Here is a 21,064-nt window from a genome sequence, read left to right on the forward strand (position 1 = left end):
CAAATTTTTAACATAAATTTTCTCAAGTGAGTCGAAGATGTTTTAATATTTATGCGGTGTGATTACTAATTTAGGAGCAGAAAATTACTAATTTGGGAGTGGAAATTTTGCTTAACAGATCGCATGCAAAGTTTATTTCCTCCAATTCTACTATGATGAAATTGTGTGTGTTAGCATGAATGCCTGATGCTATTTTGTGGCCAGTTAAACAAATTATTTTAAGCCTAATTTGGAGGATTCCATGTATACACAGATATAGATAACAGTAAAACCTAATTAACAAAGTGCAGACAAAGTTCCCACCATGTAAGTTATTTTACTGCATTAAAAAAAAAAAACCACCCAATGCCCTGATATCTGATATACTGAATTATTGTTCCATTCCCTTCGTAATGTCACCTGAGTAACTTGCAAATCTCACAGGATCGGCTGTATGGTAAAATACAGATTATTATTATTCTGTTAAAACCTACATCAATTTAAACTGCCATCTATCACCACTTACGACGTCCCCACATTTCCATTTTTCGCCTAAAGAAAAAGATCAGGTTCTTAAAAACGTGTGCGCTTTGCTGACCTTTGCTGCGGACTGGTTTCCAAAGAATAACACGGCGCTCAACATTATGCTTTGTCTGCACTAATGTGGCCTTTAAAATTATTTTGTGTACACCTGCACACTTCTGGCTCCTTAATTTCATGTCCAGTAACATTCCGCAGAAAGCTGCCTGCCTTGTTAATACGTTTCACACCAGCCATTTACTAACAGCAGCTTCAGAAATGCTACCCCAAATTCACTTTTTGAACCTCACTTTAGAAAGGGGCCCCTAAGAATTGAACCCGCAGAGCTGTTAGCAGGCTGGAATATTCCTGCTAACGATGCTAATGCAGCGATATTCATGCTGGCAACACACAGATTTGAGACTTTTGATAATTTCATGCAAAGAAATAAATAAAAATCACCCTCTCTTCCCATGTATCGCACTGATGACATTAACAATTGTGCAATTTTAGGGACCCTTGATTGCAACGGCTTTTACAAATGGATACCATTGAAACGTTACACAGGGTTGGTTGCCATCTCACTCGGAGGTATTCCAGTATATAGCATTTGTATTTCTACTATGTCCTTTCTCTCCTGCCATGGCTTATTTTATGTTTTGTTATACTCACCCCCTTTCATTTCTTCCTGTCTTTTAAGCATCCTTTTCTTAAAAAGTTTTGTTGTTGTTTATAACCAGTTTTCTGGGATGGAAACTTGAAAGGGATCCTGAGCTAATTGATCACTTTTCTGCAATCATGATGATTATCCAAGCTCAGAGAAGTGTTGAGGGTTCCTCAACCTTGCGGCAGGAAACTTTCTTGAAAAGGGCCTGTAATGTGGATTGTTTCAAAAGAGCCGTGCTTTATTGCATGAAAACTTCAATTAAGTGTTACACCAAATATTGTGGCACGATCAGTGCTGTCCGCAGAACAAGTTTCACAATTAAAAGCATTCACTAACTAATGCTCTGTCTGGATTCCTGCCTGTTTCCTTCCCTTTCAACTGATCTGTTGGTTTTCACCCCAACGTTGAGGTCTTTTGCATATTTCCAATTATAAATTTTTAGCCTAGAGAATAAAACAGCTCCTACAAAACAGTCAATGACCAGGTTTAAAAACATGACTAAATAACTACTAAATGTGGTAAATACAGTAAATGTAAATGTTGCTCTAACCGTAACTACGTGCCCGATTTGTCACATGCATTCTAAATTCCAAATCAATGCACGGAATGAAAATCGTAATTGCTGAAATTAATGGAATTTGGCCTGCTATTTCTGGAAGATTTTATTAATGTCAGCGGCGTGAGAAATAAGTGTATGACGCTGTGGTTTAAGTGACCCAACCGTTTTTGGTCCAGGAACAAAGGAGTGGTGTTGAAGTTACATTTATTGTATCCGCTGAGAAACATATAACACAACCGCCCTGTGATTCCCTCTCGTCAGGCAGGTGTCACATGAATGCAGCATTCATGTACAATCAAGGTTGAGGTACCCCTTGAGACTCAGGGCACATGATGAAGCCACCTTGCTGAAGAAGCTAGGCAGATCTGGGTCTGGTCAGTATTTGGGTGAGAGACTGCCCAGGAATCCAAGCCCCACCCACAACGAGGTCCCACCTAGAGTTCAATGATGGAGGAAAGGCAAGCCATAAAAGGACATTCTGTACTTGTCATTGGTATAGTTAAAAGGGATCCCACACACACACACACACACATAGGTTAATTCGGGTATAACGCCATTTGGAGTCAAGTCTGAGCTAACATTTTGCGTGTAATCAAAATGTTGGTGGCTCCAATGTCAGTGGGGCAATGAACCTGCCCCAGTTTTCAGCCAGAACTCTAAAGGTGATTACGCACCTTGACTAAGCTCCTTTAGAATTCTCACTCAAAGCCATTGTGGATTTACCGCCCCCGACATCTGAGCCACCAGCCTCCACTGTATGTCCTGCTACAGTGAGTCAGAGCAAGCAGGTTTTAAGATGGGTCTTGTTTCTCTCAACAGAAAATTAGGTGAATGTTAAAAACGGCATCTTGCTGCTAACAAGAGAACAGGGTTAACCAGGTTAACTTAATGCATTAATTTGTCTCATACTCGCTGCAGCTATAACCATCGTAGCAAGGCAAGAAGCCGTGAGAGTCCTTAACGTTGCTTATTACTAATGAAATGCTTCCTATAAAGCAGGGGCGCCTTGTGTACAGATTTTATGGCAACGTTTCCCCAACTGAAATTCACAGGGGACCATATTCACATAGCTTACACTGTAGCTTCAGGGACCGCTGGCCCTCCTCTGTCAGCCTCGTGGAGGTTATTTCTGGTTGGGGTATTTCAGACGCGCAGACAGACCTCCTGGAGCGGAAGGTGGGCCGTGACGGCGCTCGGAATCGCCTTTTCTCACATATTCCCAACCAAAGCAGGGTTTGTGCCATTCGGTTACAACAACGCGTGTTTAGCGTGTTCAGATGACACGCCAAGCCATGATTAGGCCGCTAACCCTTTTGTAGCGAATGGTTAGTGGGTGTGTTTAAACCATGGTTATGTAGCCACCGTGGTTAGGCATGGTTCACACGACACGCTAAGCCATCCTGTTTAGCGTGAAATGCTTAACCGCCATGGCTTAGCGGGTCATTTGAACAGGGTCAGCCCTTCGCATCAGAACCCACAGAAGTGCTCCACGTGCATTATGAGTCATCCTCAAAACAGCCCTGCAAGGTTCAGACGACAGGGAGGCCGCAGAATTCTGCTTTCCATGTTGCGGAATTTGGGTCGCCATGGTGTGGCATTTCGATAGCCTTCGCATTCAGTTAAGCATAGCTCTGGCTACAATATGCAAATCCCCCTTTGAGGCAACTGGATGGTGACCTATTGGGAGGGAAATGGCATTCCAGGTGCCCCACATACAAATGTAATTTCTGAATACCCATAACTCACCCCATTCAGACAAAGGAATGTGCATATGTCTGGGTTGAGTACTATGGGTTTTTTTATCCTCTCTCTTTCTCTCTCTTTCTCTCTCAATCCACTGTAGAGTATATCTGGATGTCCAGGCAAGACAGGGCGAAGTTTCTGAATGGTTCCATGTTTAGGTGATATACCATCAGACTTTCAGCATTACTTCATCACCAATAACCCACACAAACTGGAGGTGGCACTCAGCAGATTGGGTTGTCCAAAATCTTTTATCATCTCATGAACCTGCTGTACTATATAGAACAACAGCTTTTAAAAACAAACAAACAAACTTGTATATATATAATCCATTTTGTTCTTTTATTATTTTTCTTGATGTTTTTTTTTCCCCTTTGAAATCTATTTTAATCAGGTTTTTTTTTTTTTTTGGTAGTAGTATTTTGACATAGGCTTATAGTCACGTAGATCTGCTACTTTGTGTATTTAGGAAAAAGCCTAATCATAATATAACTGTTTATATATTAAGGGTTTCTTTGCTTTGCTTTTTAATCCTCTCTCCCCACCCTTTCTTTCTTTTTATGTATTTTGTCGCTTAAAAGAGGCTGAAATGGTAACACGATTCTCAGTTGACTGGTACCAATTCTGAAGCTGGAAAAAACCTTTTTCAGGTGGAATTTAGCACACACTGAATTTAGAAGTAGAGCAAGCAAGACAAGCAAGCAGAAATAATTATATTTTATGCTGGATGGGGAATAGGATTCAGGATCTTTAGCAGTACTTTTTATTAGTTAACCTAATTATATCTATTTTCGGCAATAAGGTAAGGACTGCAATGCTTTGTGCGTCCTTTTTCTATAAGTGCATTTTTTTGGTTAAAAAAAAGAGGCGATAAGGTTTTTTGAAATTGTGAATTCTAATAATAATAATAATAATATTAATAATAATAATAATACTGTAAATACAGCTCCATTAACTTACATATAAACTATTAAAAAAGAGAAATGCATAATATTTTTGTGATGGAGTCAGACTAAGGCAGTTTCTGTACTGAATGGAAGAAAAAGATAAAGACTGAGGGGATACAGTCCACCAGAACCGTCTCTTCTGCATGTTCTTGGACACTGAACGGGAGATGAGCCAAAGGGGATGGGCGTGCCCCCACGGCACCTCCCCCTCCATCTCGCAAGCGCATGCACGGGCACGGTTCCCGATGGATTGCACCCTAACATTTTGAGATCAACTGCCAGAGCTGGCCCGTAGCAGTTAGATCAACACTGTTTAGCTTGCTCTGTAGGTATTAGACCTTATAACTGTACTAGTGTCATACCAGCATATTAACTAGACATCTGTGCACAGCTTTTAAAGTAACAGTCTAGTTACGTTTTTAAGTTAAAAAAACAACCGCTTTTCCCAAGATTGAAAAAGCTACAATTTTAATATTTAAAAAAAAGGTATTTAAACTTTCAAGCACACATTTTTAACCATTATTTAGATCACCTGACTGTCCATTCATTTCAGCAGCCGCAACGTTTCCGACGGCGCTCTGACCAAGTGGTGGCTTGTCTCGGACACTCCCAGGCCGCAGGGCGGGGCAGACGAGGCTTGCATCTTCTCATCTTTTATCCATTCTTTCCTATATTAACAAATTAGGGGAAAGCAAAGGTTTTTAAAAAAGAAAATTCTTCTGAATACCTCAGCGCTTCAAGTTTTATCACCCTAGACGCAGGAGAAGTTTAATTTATTGTAGATGAGAACAGATTTGAAAAAAAAAATGTATAAAAACAACATTGCACTGTGACTGGTAGGGAAAAACTGACAACTTCCAATTTGCACATGTTTAATGTTTTGGCTGTTATATTTGTGGTCCTCTGCTGGGGAGGAGACTTATGAAGGATATTTTTTAATTTAATTTTTTTTAATATGGGTCAAATAGGCCGGCAACAGCAACTCGACGTACAACACAGTAGGTGATATTACAAGCATAACTGTAGTGTGGATATATTCTTTTTTTAAAAAACATTAATATTGACAAGTTTTATTAATATTTTTTTAAATTGTTACGTTTATAAATTTGGTACTCTAGGTACAGCCAGAATAAGACACTGAACGCGACATTTGTTAAGAGAGGAATAAAAAAAGCTGCTGCACTCCTATTTTTGTAAAATTTTACTAACAAGTAGGCTAACGTAGACGTTCAATAGACAAGTTAGAGCAAGACATTGTTCATCACTCACCAAGGCACAGTAATGCGAACTAGAGAGGAGGGGGGAAAAATCCTACTTTTTTCCTTGTTTTAAATTAAACAACAAAAATCATAGGGTTGTCTTATTGGAGGTTTTTTCTTTGTTTGTGGGGGGGGGGGAGCAAGGTGTCGTTGTATTATGTTTTAGGTCTTTTAATTATTATTTTATTTTTCTTATTTCGAAAACATCCAGGTTTAAAACCCAGCATGCTGGACGCTTTTTTAAAATGATTTGAGTCTTGATCAAGTAATACACTAAAAAATAATAGTAATAATTAATTAATTAATTAATAAACGTAATTCGTCACAAACCAAATTCCCTGAGAGTCAAGTGTGTTTTTACAAACAAACAAACGTCAGGGAATATTTTTTTTTTTAAAAAAAATCCTCTTTAATCAACGTAGATGACACGAGAGCACAAGCTATCAGGAACCACTTCTGTGGAAGCTCCTTTCAAAGGATGGAGAGATTTCATTGGGGAGGTGCTCTGCGCAGTTCCCATTCATTTCAGTGGAGTTTCCCCAGGGGCAGTTCATGGGGACGTGTGCCTGAATTGTATGCTACCATGTGTTTCTCCTCCTCCTCATTCAGTCCTTGTCACCTCATAGAAGATTCTTTGTTGATCATTGTTGTATGTTAATAATGTATAAAAATGACTGTCTTGTAAGAGTGCTGTCCTGATGCTAGTGTAGTGACTCACCCTTTGCTTTCTCTTTTCTTCCTTCCTCTTCTAGTACATATTGGTAGTTGTATTGTAATTAAGGTTAAATACATAGATGTAGTTATTCAAATTTAGGACCAGTAAGGATAGAACTTTCTCTTATTTAAGGCAAAAAAATAATGCTAATAATTTGGGGCAGGTTTTTTGGGGTTTAATTTTGTTTTAGTTTTCCTTTCTGCTGAACTCATGTGGTTTCAACTAACCAAAGGTCTCACGATGTTTAAAGAAAGAAAAAGAAATGCTGGCAAAACTCCTGCGGCATTCTATAGATTCCCCCCACCCTTCGACTTTTATAAAAAGGGTGTGCCATACTACCTTAAATGCTAACGCTAGATATGCAAAACTGGATTTTTCTTTAATTTATTTTTTAAAATAAAAAGAGGGAGGCATGGTATAATAAAATGATTTTACTAAGAGAAAAAAAAATATTTTTTTAAAAAAAAGAACGCTCGGAAGAAAAAATGGATAACCTGTGTGAATATGTTTTAGATGTTTCTATACCTTTTGGGGGTGAAAAACCTGTGGCCCGTAGCACAACCCATGTGGAATCCGGTATGTTTTTGAAGTGGCATCCTAGGCTAAGGGTCATTCTAGTTCCCTCACTCATCTAGAAGTCCATTTTTAAGGATTTGGTTTGCTTTTTAATTTTGGTTTTATTTGGGGGTCCTTTTGGGAGGGGAATTCATTTTAACCCAGAAGGTTCAACTGCAACTTTATTTTAGTCAAGGAGAGCAGGCATCCCATCTCATTTTGTTCTAAACATCCCCTTATAAACATTATCTTGGAGTGAGAAAAAAAACCAAAATATTGTAGCTGAATGGTGCAGGCAAGGGATTGAAAAGCATCTTTTGTGTAGAGCAGCGGATCCTCTAAGCACCTCTGTAGACAGCATTGGAAAATGCTGTTTTGTGCCTCGAGAGAAGTGACTTCTTGATAAAAACATCTTGTGAAATCCAGGCACCAGGAAACTCGATGAGAGATTCTCAGCTTGTTTCCCGTGGTGCTGGATTGAAAAGTTTGGAACTTTTGCCGGAAATGCCGGCACACTCGTCTTTTTATTTTATTTTATTTTTTCTTTTTGCTACTGACTTGAACACAGGGCCAGAATTTCTCCCGCAGGATACTGGAGGTTTTTTTTAAAAAACCAAAACACCTTGCTTGTTTCTCCTCTTACCAAAGCGGGGGGAAAACAGAACACGCACACCATCCAGTCTTAAGTTGAAACTGACTTGATTAAAATGAAGCGCAACTTGTCCCTTTGGGCTTTCTATTCTGCATAATGTTCATTTTGATTTGAATTTGTAGCTTGGACTTTAAGGTAGCATGGCTCTGTTGCTATAATTTTTCCCCCCTTGTACAGCAGTATATACACACGCTGATGAATGTTACACATCCTGCTAGGCTAGTTGAATCATTGGGTAACTGTTGGTAAATAATAATAATAATGACCTGAAAGGTGTACAGACTTTTATTTTCTCTTCTTCTCCACTCGGCTATTAACCCTGTACGTCTCTTTCGATCTTGACTGTGTGAATGAGAGCCAGGGAATCCAGCCACCCAAAGCATTACGTTTCATTTGCCATCTAATTCAATGCAACATACAAGACTAAAGCAATATAGTTTTACTACATGTTTTCTCAAAGGTCAGCCATGGTTATGTAATATATATATGTGTGTGTGTGTATATATATATTGCATATGAAATTGTTTACAAAAAAAAACACTAACTACTTATTTTTTACTATTGGGTGTATTTGTTTTGAAAGGTTTCCTTTTTCGTTTTCCTTTGGGTTACTTTCCGCAAAGCAAAACAGTTGGAAAAGCAAACTGAAGCTGGTCTAACTATGTTTTGAGTGACAGGGGGCCTTAGACACACCCGCAGATTTCCCCCAAAATCTGCATCAATACACTGTAGACTTTCATAAAGTGCGCAGAATCTAATTCCAATCCATTTCCCCGCGGTGTGCAAGCACTACATGAGATTCTGCCAGCTAAGCAATACTTTAATACTGTAATAAAAATTTTACCAAAAAAAAATAAAAGGAGTTCAAAATCAAAGTTATTTGTTCACCAGTTACCAAACAATCAGAATGTATTGTCTTGACAGAATTTTGTTTCAGACAAAAAAAAATAAAAGCAAACACACAGAAGTCACCCGTGCTATATAACCCGTGTTCTGTACATATGCCAATACCACCACGTGTGGGATGCGAGTGTCATTTTGAATTCTAGTGAAAGCAAATAATCTCATTGTATATGTTGTACACGTTTTGAATTCCATCAGTAATCCAATGCAACATCACGGCATTTTCAGGTGGTTCTAAATGTACTTAATCAACAATGACACAGTGGCCAGGCCTAGCCCGTTCCTTTTATATTTTAGTATGAACTGATGCGAACTTTGGTAGTGACTTTTTATATACATATATAAATATATATATACATACATATATATATATACGTGTATCTATATATATCAAGCATCTTTCAGGTCTCTGTGTACGGCTTTCTGAAGCCCTGTTGTAAAATACTACATGGATGGGGGTCTCTCACATCACAGATGTGGAAAGTATAATTTTATATTTGTATTTTCAAATAAATAAGTTTGTGAAAGGTTTCCATCCTCTACTGTGGTCCAGAAAATCAATGTGTTTGTCTCAGAAAAAAAATAAATAAAAAAAATCTGTTTTGAACAGCGTTGTGTGATGTGTCATTTGCATCCATCACTTGACACCTACTTGTTAATGTCTGTTTTTCCGTTTCTTTGCCGGCATTCATCTCAAAAGGTACGCATATGCTCCTGGTAGTCAACCATCATTTCTTAATTACTCTGTTACAGCAGACAAGGTGTTCTACGTTTTTCCACATCTGCTAAGGAGGAGACAAAAACCTACCTGGCATGAAAGTTCTTCTCTTGATAATGAGATGTTCAGGTGTGTGTTTTTTAATCATTCGAGTCTCCTATGCATCAGAACTTGGAAAAGGAAAGTTCAAGAAAGATGCCCAAAGCTCAGCAAGATGTGTGTGGCATTATAGCTCCCAGGATCCATGGATATTTTTCATCCTCTCCTTCCGGTGGTACCCTGTAAAAACCAAAGTGACATAACATTAATTGAGGACTAGTATCCCGCTTGGCCATTCTGCTTTTGGTAAAGAAGAGTTTTTAATTTTCTGAGAACTTCCCATCTATAACTGGCCTAGCACTTTGGGCAACTTGTTTGGTGGTGTATTACATTAAAAAATAGAAGAAAAGAAAATTATTGGCTGTAATTTTAAAACCAACACATCGCAACATGCACCACCACACTGATGAGTTAAACCTAGCAATCATCTTTTGAACAAGAGATACTAGAAGCACATTAAGGCTGCAATCCTACACACTTCCTTGGGAGTAAGCCCTGTTGAACTCAGTGGGTATAGGATTGCAAAGTAAGAGAACCAGGTGAGGGCCTGTCACTGTGTGGGATTCCAACTATGGTCATTCGTTGCTAGACGGGACCTCAAAAGCCAAACTCATATAGAATGTGTTGCACACCATGACTCCTGCCAGAGCGGTACTGGAGATGGGACTACAGATGTTTATTTCAGCCCCACATTGCAACCTTGAGTGCCCAGAGGAGGGGGGGATTTGGCTGACCAGGCGTGATCAGCATTTTGCCCCATGGGAAGGAGGTTGTTACCTTCCTGTTAATTCCCAGTGGCTGCTACAGAGGGAGAAAGTGGCCGCTACTTGGAACTAGAGATGTAAGATTTCCGGAAATTTTGAAGCCATGGAAAAAACCCGGTTTTTTTCTGGTTTTTTTCGGGGGGGAAACAGAAATTTTCGGAAAAATTGAAATAATGCAATATTAGCACTTTTTACAAATTGAAAGTCACTTTGTTACTTTAGCAACATAAAATGTAATTATGTCTAAGTTGGTTTGGCATAAAATTATTACATTTGGTATATTAAAAGTACAGTGTATTCAAACAATTATTACATTTTTTTTAACCTTTTTTTGGTTAACAAATGGAGCTACAAGCTCCCGAACTGAACTGCAAGGAACCTCTTTGGTTCTGCCAGTTTATGAGCAGGCAAAAAATCAATTTAAAACAATAACAGAAGAAACCACCAACATTAGTAACAAAGGAAATCATTTATGTTTCCGCTAGTCCTCCAGTGTCAAGACATAAAGCCCCCATTCCCATAAAAAGAACTGAGAAAAAAGGGGGAACCAAGATTCAATGAATATGCATGCAATTTAATCAGACTCATTTTCTGAGCTGTAGCTATCATCAGTTTCAGTTTCTGCTTCCATGGCAGTGCTGCCCCCTAGAGGCAGTAATGCATCTTGCTCTTGCATTTGAGAGCTGTAGTCTCAGTTTGCAACCTAGGACTTGCTTGTCCTTGGTGCACAGACATTGTAATAATCTGATACTGTACAGTTTTTAGAAATCATTTGGAGAAGTAAATATCTGAACACCTTGTCTTAAACATTTTATTCATCATGCTAAAATAAAACATCCCGTAATCCATTTTTCCTTCATTTTTTTTTCAATTTTTCCAATTTTTCAGGAAAAAAACCAAAAGAGGCTTTGGAAAAAACGGGGGAGAAACTGGTTTTTTTTTTCTGAATTTTTCCGGGTTTTTCCCAGGCCTTCACATCTCTACTTGGAACAACCTGCACCAATTAATTCTTGGCAATGAAACCAAAGGGGGGAATTCAACAGGAAGGAGAAGTAAAGGGGCAGCAGCAACGCCCCCATTTTTACCCACTGCCAGAGAGGCGGGGCATGGGAAGAGCTCCGTCACCCAACCACCTCGCCCTATATAGCCTTATACATCATTGGCATGCTTTGAAAGTTAAGCACTCTCAATTCCTACTTGCAGGGACTTTTCATTCGTAGGGATGCAGTTGCCATCTGCCACAGCCCGCAGGATTCCCTGTTCGGTCTGAGTTTAGCTGCAATCCTTACAGGTTGTTGGGGGATTCTTAGAGTTCTGACTGAAACCCGCTTCATTAGAGGTCTGACTGGTTCCCGGGAAAGGGTTCGCTGCCCCAATGACAGCGGAACCACCAGACTCTTACCAACCACTAGCATCTCTAGTTTAAAAGGAGGAGGAGGAGGAGGAGACGTGCCTGCAAACGCTGAACCACACTAGTGTGCAATGAGATTCAGGACAAATAAAAGGAAGTCCTTCTTCACACAGCACATCGTTAAATTATGGAACTCACTACCACAAGATGTAGTGATGGCCACCAATCTGGATGGCTTCAAAAAGGGGTTGGATAAATTCCTGGAGGAGAAGGCCATCCATGGCTGATGGTTGAGTGCTATCTCCAGTATTAGAGGCAATAAGCCTGTGTGCACCAGTTGTTGGGGAACATGGGTGGGAGGGTGCTGTTGCACCATGTCCTGCTTGTTCATCCCTGGCCGATGGCTGGTTGGCCGCTGTGTGAATAGAGTGCTGGACTAGATGGACCCTTGGGCCTTAGCTAGACGTAAGGTTTATCCCGGGGTCGTCCCTGCCTGCTCCTGGGATATCCTGTGTGTCATTTACATGAACAGGGATGACCCCGGGACGATCCTGGGATAAACCTTAGGTCTAGCGAAAGCCCTGGTCTGATCCAGCCGAGCTCTTCTTACATTCTGATGTTCTTAAATCAGCTGCTGATGGCAAGGAGACCTTGGAGAGTCATTGCCTGTCACACAGTGACGTGGGACTCCTGGCCTGGCCCTAGCATTGGCAGGCAGACGGACAGACAAACCGTCTGACCAGCTTTGAGGCTGCTTCCTCTGTACCACCACCTCAGAGTACCTTTAGTTTTCTCACACCTCACCCTACCCCACACCCTGTACATCTCGACAAGCCTCACCAGGATCTCTTCCGTAGTTGATGAGTGAAATAGGGGAGGGCGTGATAGCCCTCCTACACCTTTGGAACGTGACGCTTTAAAAAATACAGACTCTTCTAAAGCCCTGGCTTCGGCTTAGATGGCGACTTGAACAGAATTCAGGTAGGAAAAGAATTTGGTGGGGGGGGGGTCGACTCAAAGAAGGTCTCTCCCCTGACAGGGCGCCTGCATTGCTGAAAAAGAGACCTCAGCCCCCAGGCTACTTAACAAGAGGAGATGGACGCCCAGCTTCCGCGGCTGAAGGTCAGCGCCCTGTCTCTGGAAAGCAGTCAACCCATCAGGCCTTAATGGGACTGATGATTAGTGAGGTACCCAGGGAAAAATTAGATTAGAAAAACAAATGAAAATCATTTAGGAAGTGGGACTTTTTCGCAGCGGAGGGCTGTTGCTGCTGCTGTATCCAGGCAGGCAGGCAGGCAACCATTTGACTTCCATCCAGAGGAGGACGAGAGCAGGTCTGGAATACATTACTGTGGAGGGAGGCCGGGAATAACAGCCACTTAACCCTGTCATTCAGCAAACATTAGTGAATTATGAGCGTGTTACATGTTGGGTTATGCGTTTGCAAAATGCCCAACGGCCTCCTATATCTCAGCTAAAAATATGCTCGTGAGCATTTGGTGTCGACAAATGGGGTTTTTTTTATTATCATTATAACAGGCTACTCCCCAAAAATCATACTAATCAAAATAAGATCTTGATTCACCGCTCAGCTTCTGAAAAAAAAAAAAAAATCAAATCGGAAGCCAAAGCCAGCGTTATAAATGAAGCCCCAAAAAATATTTTTCCCTTTCGAATTACTACCCTTGATAAAGCAAAAAGGTCCTAGAAATGCAATTTACGGCCTTTTCCTCATGCCATAAACATTTATGGGGGATTACAATGGGTTTAAAACGCTCTTTGAACTGCTTTGAGTGCATAATCTGAGCTGCAGATGTGCAACGGGAGATGTATTTAGTTTTTAGCTAATAGACATGGAGTGCCTTTTCTTTAAATAAAGAATATAACTGGGTTCCAAAATTATTCAGAGGGACCTTTGATTGGACCAAATATAGTCAAGAGAGTAAACTTGCAGGTCGCACCACATTCTGTGGCAAATCGTCTCTGAAGAAAAGCTCTGTGCAACTCAAAAGATTGTTCCCTGGCTTTTTGTTCAGCAGAAGACATCCTATCTAGATTGGTCTTCAGCATGGAGGGCTTGCCTGCACTGTTACCTATGTGAGTGTATTTTAAACAGAGCGCACTCTGCGCCTCTCTTCAGAAATGGAGTCAAGCACGGAATTAAATCATTTCACTTCAAAATCAACCAGGCACAGTCTAGCCAAAATTAAGCACTTAGGACCCATGAATGTCTATGGGCCAGGTCTTAAACCTCTTCAATTGAAATCCATGAGGCTTTGAGCGGGGGGAGCACTTTTATAAATTAGAAGTCCATGAAACTTCAGAGTGTTCAGCTTTGGCTGGACTGTGGTCAAAGGCTGGAGACAGACAACAGGCTTTTTTTCCCCTTCGGTGTGCTCAAGTTGGCATGACGAAGGAACCTTTCTGTCTTACACATTTGTTTCTTTTATCCCATTGTAGCATCTGTTGTTTTTTGAAGCGATGGCCGTGCCTTTATCGTGCCCACTATCAGCTCTAGGGAGAAGAAAGCGATGACGCTTTTGTGTCTTTCTCCAGTCAAAGCAAGTTTCTAGACCTCATTGTTGGAGAGAAAAACATAGACGTCTCTTTCAGAACCTTCATTCCCCGTGGGAAAAAGGGAGGAACAAATGGGTAGACCATGTAATGGTCAAGTGGCAGAGAGTTTCTTCTAAGCTTCTAGGAGGATACATGACATATGGAGCTCCACTGGCCTTTCTATATGTTGAGTTTTTAACTGACCCAGTATAGTTGTTTTAAATGGATATTATCTAATCTGTAATCTGTATTTATTTATTTATTTATTTATTGCACTTATATACCGCTCCCATAGCCAGGGCTCTCTGGGCGGTTTACAGAAATTCTAAAATTAAGATAAGAACGAGTATACAAAACTTACAATTATAAAACACAGAACATACACATATAAAGCATTAAAAACCGTTAAAAAAAACTAAACATGTGGGTGATTAAGATGTGCAGCCATATGCCTGGGCAAAGAGGAAAGTCTTAACCTGGCACCGGAAAGATAGCAGCGTTGGTGCCAGGCGAGCCTCGTCAGGGAGATCATTCCATAGTCTGGGGGCCACCACCGAAAAGGCCCTGTCCCTCATTGCCACACTCCTAGCCTCTCTCGGAGAAGGCACCCGGAGGACGACCTTAGATGTTGAACGTAGTGACCGGGTATATTCATGTCGGGAGAGGCGTTCCATCAGGTATTGTTTCAGTTATTTATTTATACATTTATATCCCGCCCTATAACACAACGATCTCAGGGCAGCTTACAGATAAAATCAAACTGGAGACCGGGAGAGGGCTGAACCTCACTCCAGAGGGAGAGCATTCTACAATTTGGGAGTGCCACAGGAGAAATCCCTCTCATGTAGAGGCCTGCTTGTAGCAACATGGCCCAAAGAGCTTCTCCTACAGATCTTAACTGGGCACATCCATAAGGAGACGGGCAGGCCCATAGTCGTTGAGGGCTTTACATCCAACACCTTGTATTGAGCCAAAACCCAACTGGCAACCGGCCCGTTTGAGATCAGAGGAACATAGTCCTGATACTGCACAACAGCTAGCAACCTGGTTGCCACATTTTGCGCCGGTGAAAGCTTCCAGACGCTCTTCTAGGGTTGCCCCACGAAGAGGGCATTGCAGTAGTCTAAACATAATGCAAAAACTGCTGCCAAATCAGACTGACTCAGGAAAGGTCGCACCCGGTGCATTAAGCATAATTGTGTGAGTACACCCCTTTGCCACCATCACCACCAGAGAATCCAAGGACGGCACAGGTTCAAGGAGCAGTCCTAAACTACGAATCTTATCTTTCAGGGGGAGTACAACTCCTTCCAGCACCAGTTCAATCCCAATCGAAGGTACAAGGGAGACCTGCCACAAAATGTTGCACTGTGAAGTGCTATCGTCCAGGATCCCACCTGCTCTATTCCACCAGCTCCCTCTTTTTTTCTGTACTATACAGAATGGTACAGCTAGCGATCATTTCACGGCCCCTGAGCATACCCAGTTCTCATTGAGCTGTTTGGGGAGTCCCACCCACCCCGTTGCAAACCTTGGGTATAAATGAAACGGCACTCACAACTTGAACGTCGGAAATAGAGGGAATTATATAAAGGCCCAAGTCATTTAGGGCTCTTATAAGCCGGCTGCCCTCTGTTGAAAGGGACGGGTCAAATTGCTTTGGGCACTTTGTTGGTATGTAGTTGACAACTACCACACGGCTTCTCTCTTGCAGGTTTACCCAAATGTCTGCGAGACCTGTCATTTCACCCGGCAATTCACGGCCAGAACTATACAGATGAAGGAATTAAATGAAAACCAAAAAAGAGAGCCGTGCTGGGCTTGCCAGTTTGCTAACATTTTCCGCTATCTATAATGCTCCGTTCTTAGCTGCCCAGAATGGGATGCCGTAAGACAGACAAACTGACATTGCACTTCTAAAAAAAGTTTTCTTTTTGTTAGAGAAATGATCTGACCCAGCGGCAGCGGTGCCCTCTCCCTCTTAACCGCGTTTTCGCTGAGTACATCATCTTACCTCTTGTTTCCTGACTGGAGAACAAAAGAAATGAACTCCAACTGCATTAAGCATGTTAAATATTTTCTGCTACACTTGCTTCTTAATCTGCACGTCGCGCGCGCATTTTAAGCCCCCCTCTGCTGTGAGAATTAAGATCGATCCCCTATCAAGCCCACTCATAGGAGCTGTGTGGCAGCGGAAAGCGAAACCAGCATTTATTAATTATGAACTTAAGTGTCTCCTTTCATGGATGTTTTGGAGGGCCTCATTATTATTAGCAAGAATAATAAAACAGAGTGTGCTTATTAAAGCACATTCGTTATACAGCGTATTGATTACAGGGGGGAGAAAAACATGTGCAGATATTTAAAAAATAAAATAAAATACACACATTATTGCCTCCCCTGCATGGTATTAACTTTAGGAGCTGTAGTTCAGATTGATTACTATAAAGAACTTTCATTTTATTTATTTATTTATTTATTAAAAATATATTTCCAATACTCACACACATGGGAAAAATCAACCGGCTGTTTTGCTTTTTGTAATGCCCTAAACAACGGCTGACTCCTCCAAGCACAGGAATCTGCTTTTCCGCTTCTTCTAAATAGCTTTTCTTCTGAGCTATTAGCCCCAAGATGTTGTATAAATCACACTTGCTTGGTAGACTGGCCCAAAACCAAGCGTTTCCCTAAATACACAGGTCACGTAGGAAACGGCTGCATCGTGTCAGACTACGGGTCAATCTAGCCTACCATAGGGCCTGTTCAGACGACACGCTAAGCCATGGTTAGGCCGCTAAACCTTTTGCAGCAAATGGTGTGAGCGTGTTTAAACCATGGTTATGTAGCCACCATGGTTAGGAATGATTCAAATGACACGCTAAGCCCTAATGTACCGTGGCTACAATTTGCTACAATTTCTTCAAGATTTCAGCTCGTTGCTCCTTTTCATAGAAACATAGATCATAGAATAGTAGAGTTGGAAGGGGCCTATAAGGCCATCAAGTCCAACCCCCCCCCCCATGCAGGAATCCACTAAAGCATACCTGACCGATGGTTGTCCAGCTGCCTCTTAAACGCCTCTAGTGTGGGAGAGCCCACAACCTCCCTAGCTAACTGGTTCCATTGTCATACTGCTCTAACAGTCAGGAAGTTTTTCCTGCTGTCCAGGAATCTGGCTTCCTTTAACTTGGGCCCCTTATTCTGTGACCTGCACTCTGGGAGAATCAAGAAGATTTTAACTGTGACATAGTTAAGCACCCTTTCCATAAGGAGATAAGAGCAGCTCTATTGGATCACATTAAAGGTACACCCAGCTCCACATCCTGTTTCCCTGGTCTACTACCTGAAACATGGAGGTCCCTTAAGGCTGATAACCATGGATTAAACCGGTCCCCCATCCATTTGGGTACAACACATTTTCCCATGTTCAGTGACACAAGCATGGCAGTTCAGTCCTATGTCCTGAGATACATGGAACAAAGCCAACTGTTTATTAACTGTAATAAATAAATAAATAAACTGTTTGGGCTCACTTAAAGGATTCACCCTCCCTCTTAAAATCTGCAGAAAGGGGCAACATTCAGGCTCCCTCCAGCAAAGCGGAGTGCGAAAGAAGAGGCGGTCCCAGGTCCCGGGTCAAGGGATTCTCAAGTGTTGCCTGGCACTTGAACCAGCTCCCTGTAATCATTTTCCATTCCTGCCACAAAACCTTTTACGGTCTGCGAGAAAAATGTGAACCCTCGCAGGCAATTTCTGGGGCCGACTGTCTTCAAAAGGGAAGCACTTCTTCAAGCTTTTTTACTGGAAGAAAGATGGGAAAGCGGGCCTATTTCCAAGAGACCTTGGCTTTGTTTTCTTTTTCTAGCAACAGCTGTTGGGGCAGACAGAAGCCCTTTGCTATTATAGCATGAATCCGCTTAGAAATGCTTTGCCTTGTTGTCAGCTACAGTCATAAAAATGTCAGATTCAAGCTTTTCAACAAACACACAGTCCAGAGGTAAAGGGTGGGTGGGGCCCTCAGAGCTGACGGCCATCTTTGCCACCCCACCCCACACCCCCAATGGGGTAAGGAACCCTAAACCCCTGTCTGATCCTGTGTCATAAAGGCAGAGCGACAGGCGTGTGCTTTTGCAAAACTGACGCAAGCTTTTGAGAAGGAACGGAGGTGGGGCTGCTAACCAAAGAGCGGCTGGTTCATTTTTGTTGCTTTCGGTCCAGTAGAACTGGGGTTCTCTCCCTGCTCCCTGCAATTTTAAGCTGTACAACTTCATCAAGGCTTGGCCGGGCATTTGTCAAGGCCCCATGCCTAAACGGTGGGCCCACTGACTAGAGTCTCTGCAGCCTGCTGCTCTGCCTGCCCCAAAATGATGCTCTGGCCCAGGCAATGGTGGTGGTGTGAAGGAGAAGTCAAGCAAGCAAGTGGGAGCGAGGAGGAGGAGGAGGAGGAGGAGCTGATGACAATGCTGGTGAAGGGAAAGGGCCTGTTTATTGGGAATATTGCAACCTCATCTGCAAGTTGCTGGAAGGGGGCAGTGTTGCAATTAGTTAGTTAATGAATGGGGATTTGGGGCATGGCTAGCCTTAGGAACTCTATAGCCTACAGTGTGGTTTCCTGCACTTCCTCTTCCTTCGCCCACCCCTGACCTTCCACCATTGCTGGGAGCATACATGTTTGCGCTCTCTCTCGTTCTCTCTCTCTCTCTTTTTCTCCTGCCAATGTTATAGAACACAAAGAAATGTACTGAACAAACTTTCTCTGAGACTATATGTGGCACCTGCATTTTTATGCAAGAAACTGTGAGTGAACCATTTAACCTTTTCTACGCTAAAGAAATGCGTGGTCTCCTTTTTAGCCTTCTGTGTGCATGAGGGACTGGTAAACACTCATTCTGCTCTGCCTTTTGTTTTTCCCTCTATTAACCGCCTTTTTAACAGGAAGCAGCAATGCCAAAGGAGGAGATTTGTTCAAGGGGTCCCTCCAAGCCTGGACAGCACTACATAGACAGTACCTAAGGTATATAGACACTACTCCCCATGCACCCAGAAACCACTGGCACCAAACCAGTTCCACCAAAAACGGCTTGGCTCCTAGTTCCCTAGATCTATCCCAAACCTGCATTGACTCTGCCCTATGACCCAGTTGATTCCACCTCCAGGGCCCATCCAGGGAGCGGAACTTTTCCAGGCCCTTTTTACAAAGAGTGACAGATGTCGGCCGATACCAATATGAGGAATCTCTCAGGATTTAAATCTGGTGAAGCGGGTCTGTAATGTGTGTAAGAACTAACGTGATTTAGAAACAGTTCTGGGTGGGACTGGCAGGGAAAGGAACCAAGGTTCCGTTTTGTAGCAGCACGCTGTTAAGTAAAGTTTCCCCCCGTTCTAAATCATTCTCTGTGGTTCATTTTATAATCGTACAAATTACAATCCTAAAATATTACAGGCTCCTTGCCTATGCACTGTCTTGTTACAACGTCTGTTCTGTGTTTCGTTTTGTTTTTAGTATACCGTGCCACCTTTTCACAGTTCGTATACGGCAAAATGAAGACCACATCGACTATATGTAAAAAATATAAAATGATCCTATCTTGTATAGCGCAAAATAAATACTATAAATAAACAAAACAAGCATTTGCTCTCTTCCTTTCCCCCTCGACACTACGGTGTCTTTGTCGCGGTCAATTTTGGAAGGCATTCTAGCCCGCGCTCCAACTCTCTTCACGAAATAGCACCTCCGTTTGTCAGGGTCTGCGTTAATTTGCCATTTAAAGAAGTGTGTTTCCGTAGCATCTTGTAAATTTGCTACCGTGTGAAAGGGAAGCCATCTGCAAAGCCCAGAAGGAGACGTTCCTCTTGTGTTGATAGACACAGTGCTGCAAACAGATCCTTTTTTTTTTTTTAATGTAGCAAAGCCGTGTGTGTCATATCCTCACAGACTTTGTTTCCATTATATTGTGGAAACAGCGCCATAAGGACACTCTCTAACTCGGTGGCTCTGGGGGGGGGGGGAATAAAAATAAAATAAAATTTCCAAAAATAAAGCACTGATCAATGCTGACGCAACCTTCGCCATCTTTTGATGTTGCACACAGGCTCAGCATGCAAGCAAACGCCATAGATGTAGCGCAGCTCCGCTGGCAAACCGGTGCGTGGCAGAGGGGATCAGAGAGCCATGGAGAAATACGGGATGTCGGATAAACCCAGGACCGTGTTGGGGAGGAGCCCCCCTTTCAGCACGGGTGCTGGGAGAGAGGTGGGAGCCGACGCGTTCACAGGAGCTGGGCCTCCGTGTCCCTGGCCTTGTGCAAGCGGAAGAAAATGGCAACAGGAGATGTCTCCATTGGGTCTATACGCCGCTGCTGTGCAGTTGCGGCCCCTCAAAACTCCGCAGCATCGCTGCAGCAGGGCGGGAATGCTAAATCTAGATGGCAGGGGACACCGCGGGCTGTCCGGAGGCCACCCCACTTCTCAAGCCTGCTCCCTGCACTGGGAAACGCCTCTAGGAACCCCCCCAAACCGAAGCCTCCACAGACAGATGGGGAAAACAACGTGGCGGCATCGCGGCAAACGGGAAAATCACGGTAAAAGGACACCGCGAAAAAAAGGGCAGTTCTGAAAGTAAAACCCTGATGCGGCTGCGAGTTGGAGGCTGCGGCGTTTAAACAACGCAGCGCCACTGCGCAGGCACTACGGGTTTAATAGAGCATATAGGCACCCCCAGGGATGCAGCATCGCTCCAGGATGCTCATGGGACATTCAAATGCAAACAACCAACTGCCCAGTGCTAATTCAGAGCACTTCTGTGGCTGCCGCCACATCTGCAGCCGATCAATGTAGAAGGGGGCACGTCAGAGGATACTTTCTGCTACAAAGCCCCCTCAAAACCAGAGCTGCCCCTGCCAAAGAAGGGAATGTTGGAGAAAAGGAGGAGGAGAAAGAGTGTTTGTTTTCCACCAACCTTCCCTTCAGCAGGGACACACACAGAGTGAGACAACAACTCCTAGTTCATTGTGCTCCGATAGGTACACAGGCACATCCTTTGTGCTGCCACAGGTACGACCGCGCATCCCAAAACGCC

At 42.6% G+C, this 21,064-nt stretch overlaps 1 protein-coding gene across 14 annotated transcripts in view; it reads left to right on the plus strand.

Moving 5' to 3' along the window:
• The window catches only part of MSI2 (musashi RNA binding protein 2), a 529,178-nt gene extending 523,241 nt beyond the window's left edge, over positions 1-5,937 (plus strand). For 11 of the 14 annotated variants that reach the window (XM_063146636.1, XM_063146640.1, XM_063146643.1 and 8 more), the window contains 2 exons: positions 1,012-1,089; positions 3,568-5,937. In XM_063146636.1, coding sequence (XP_063002706.1) covers positions 1,012-1,053 — 42 coding nt within the window. In that variant the 3' untranslated portion in view covers positions 1,054-1,089; positions 3,568-5,937. The remainder of the gene's footprint in view (positions 1-1,011; positions 1,090-3,567) is intronic. The other 3 variants (XM_063146638.1, XM_063146644.1, XM_063146650.1) reach the window with 1 other exon arrangement.
• The last annotated feature ends 15,127 nt before the right edge of the window (positions 5,938-21,064 follow it).

The sequence above is a fragment of the Elgaria multicarinata genome, chromosome 22, assembly GCF_023053635.1.
Source record: "Elgaria multicarinata webbii isolate HBS135686 ecotype San Diego chromosome 22, rElgMul1.1.pri, whole genome shotgun sequence".
Taxonomy (NCBI): domain Eukaryota; kingdom Metazoa; phylum Chordata; class Lepidosauria; order Squamata; family Anguidae; genus Elgaria; species Elgaria multicarinata.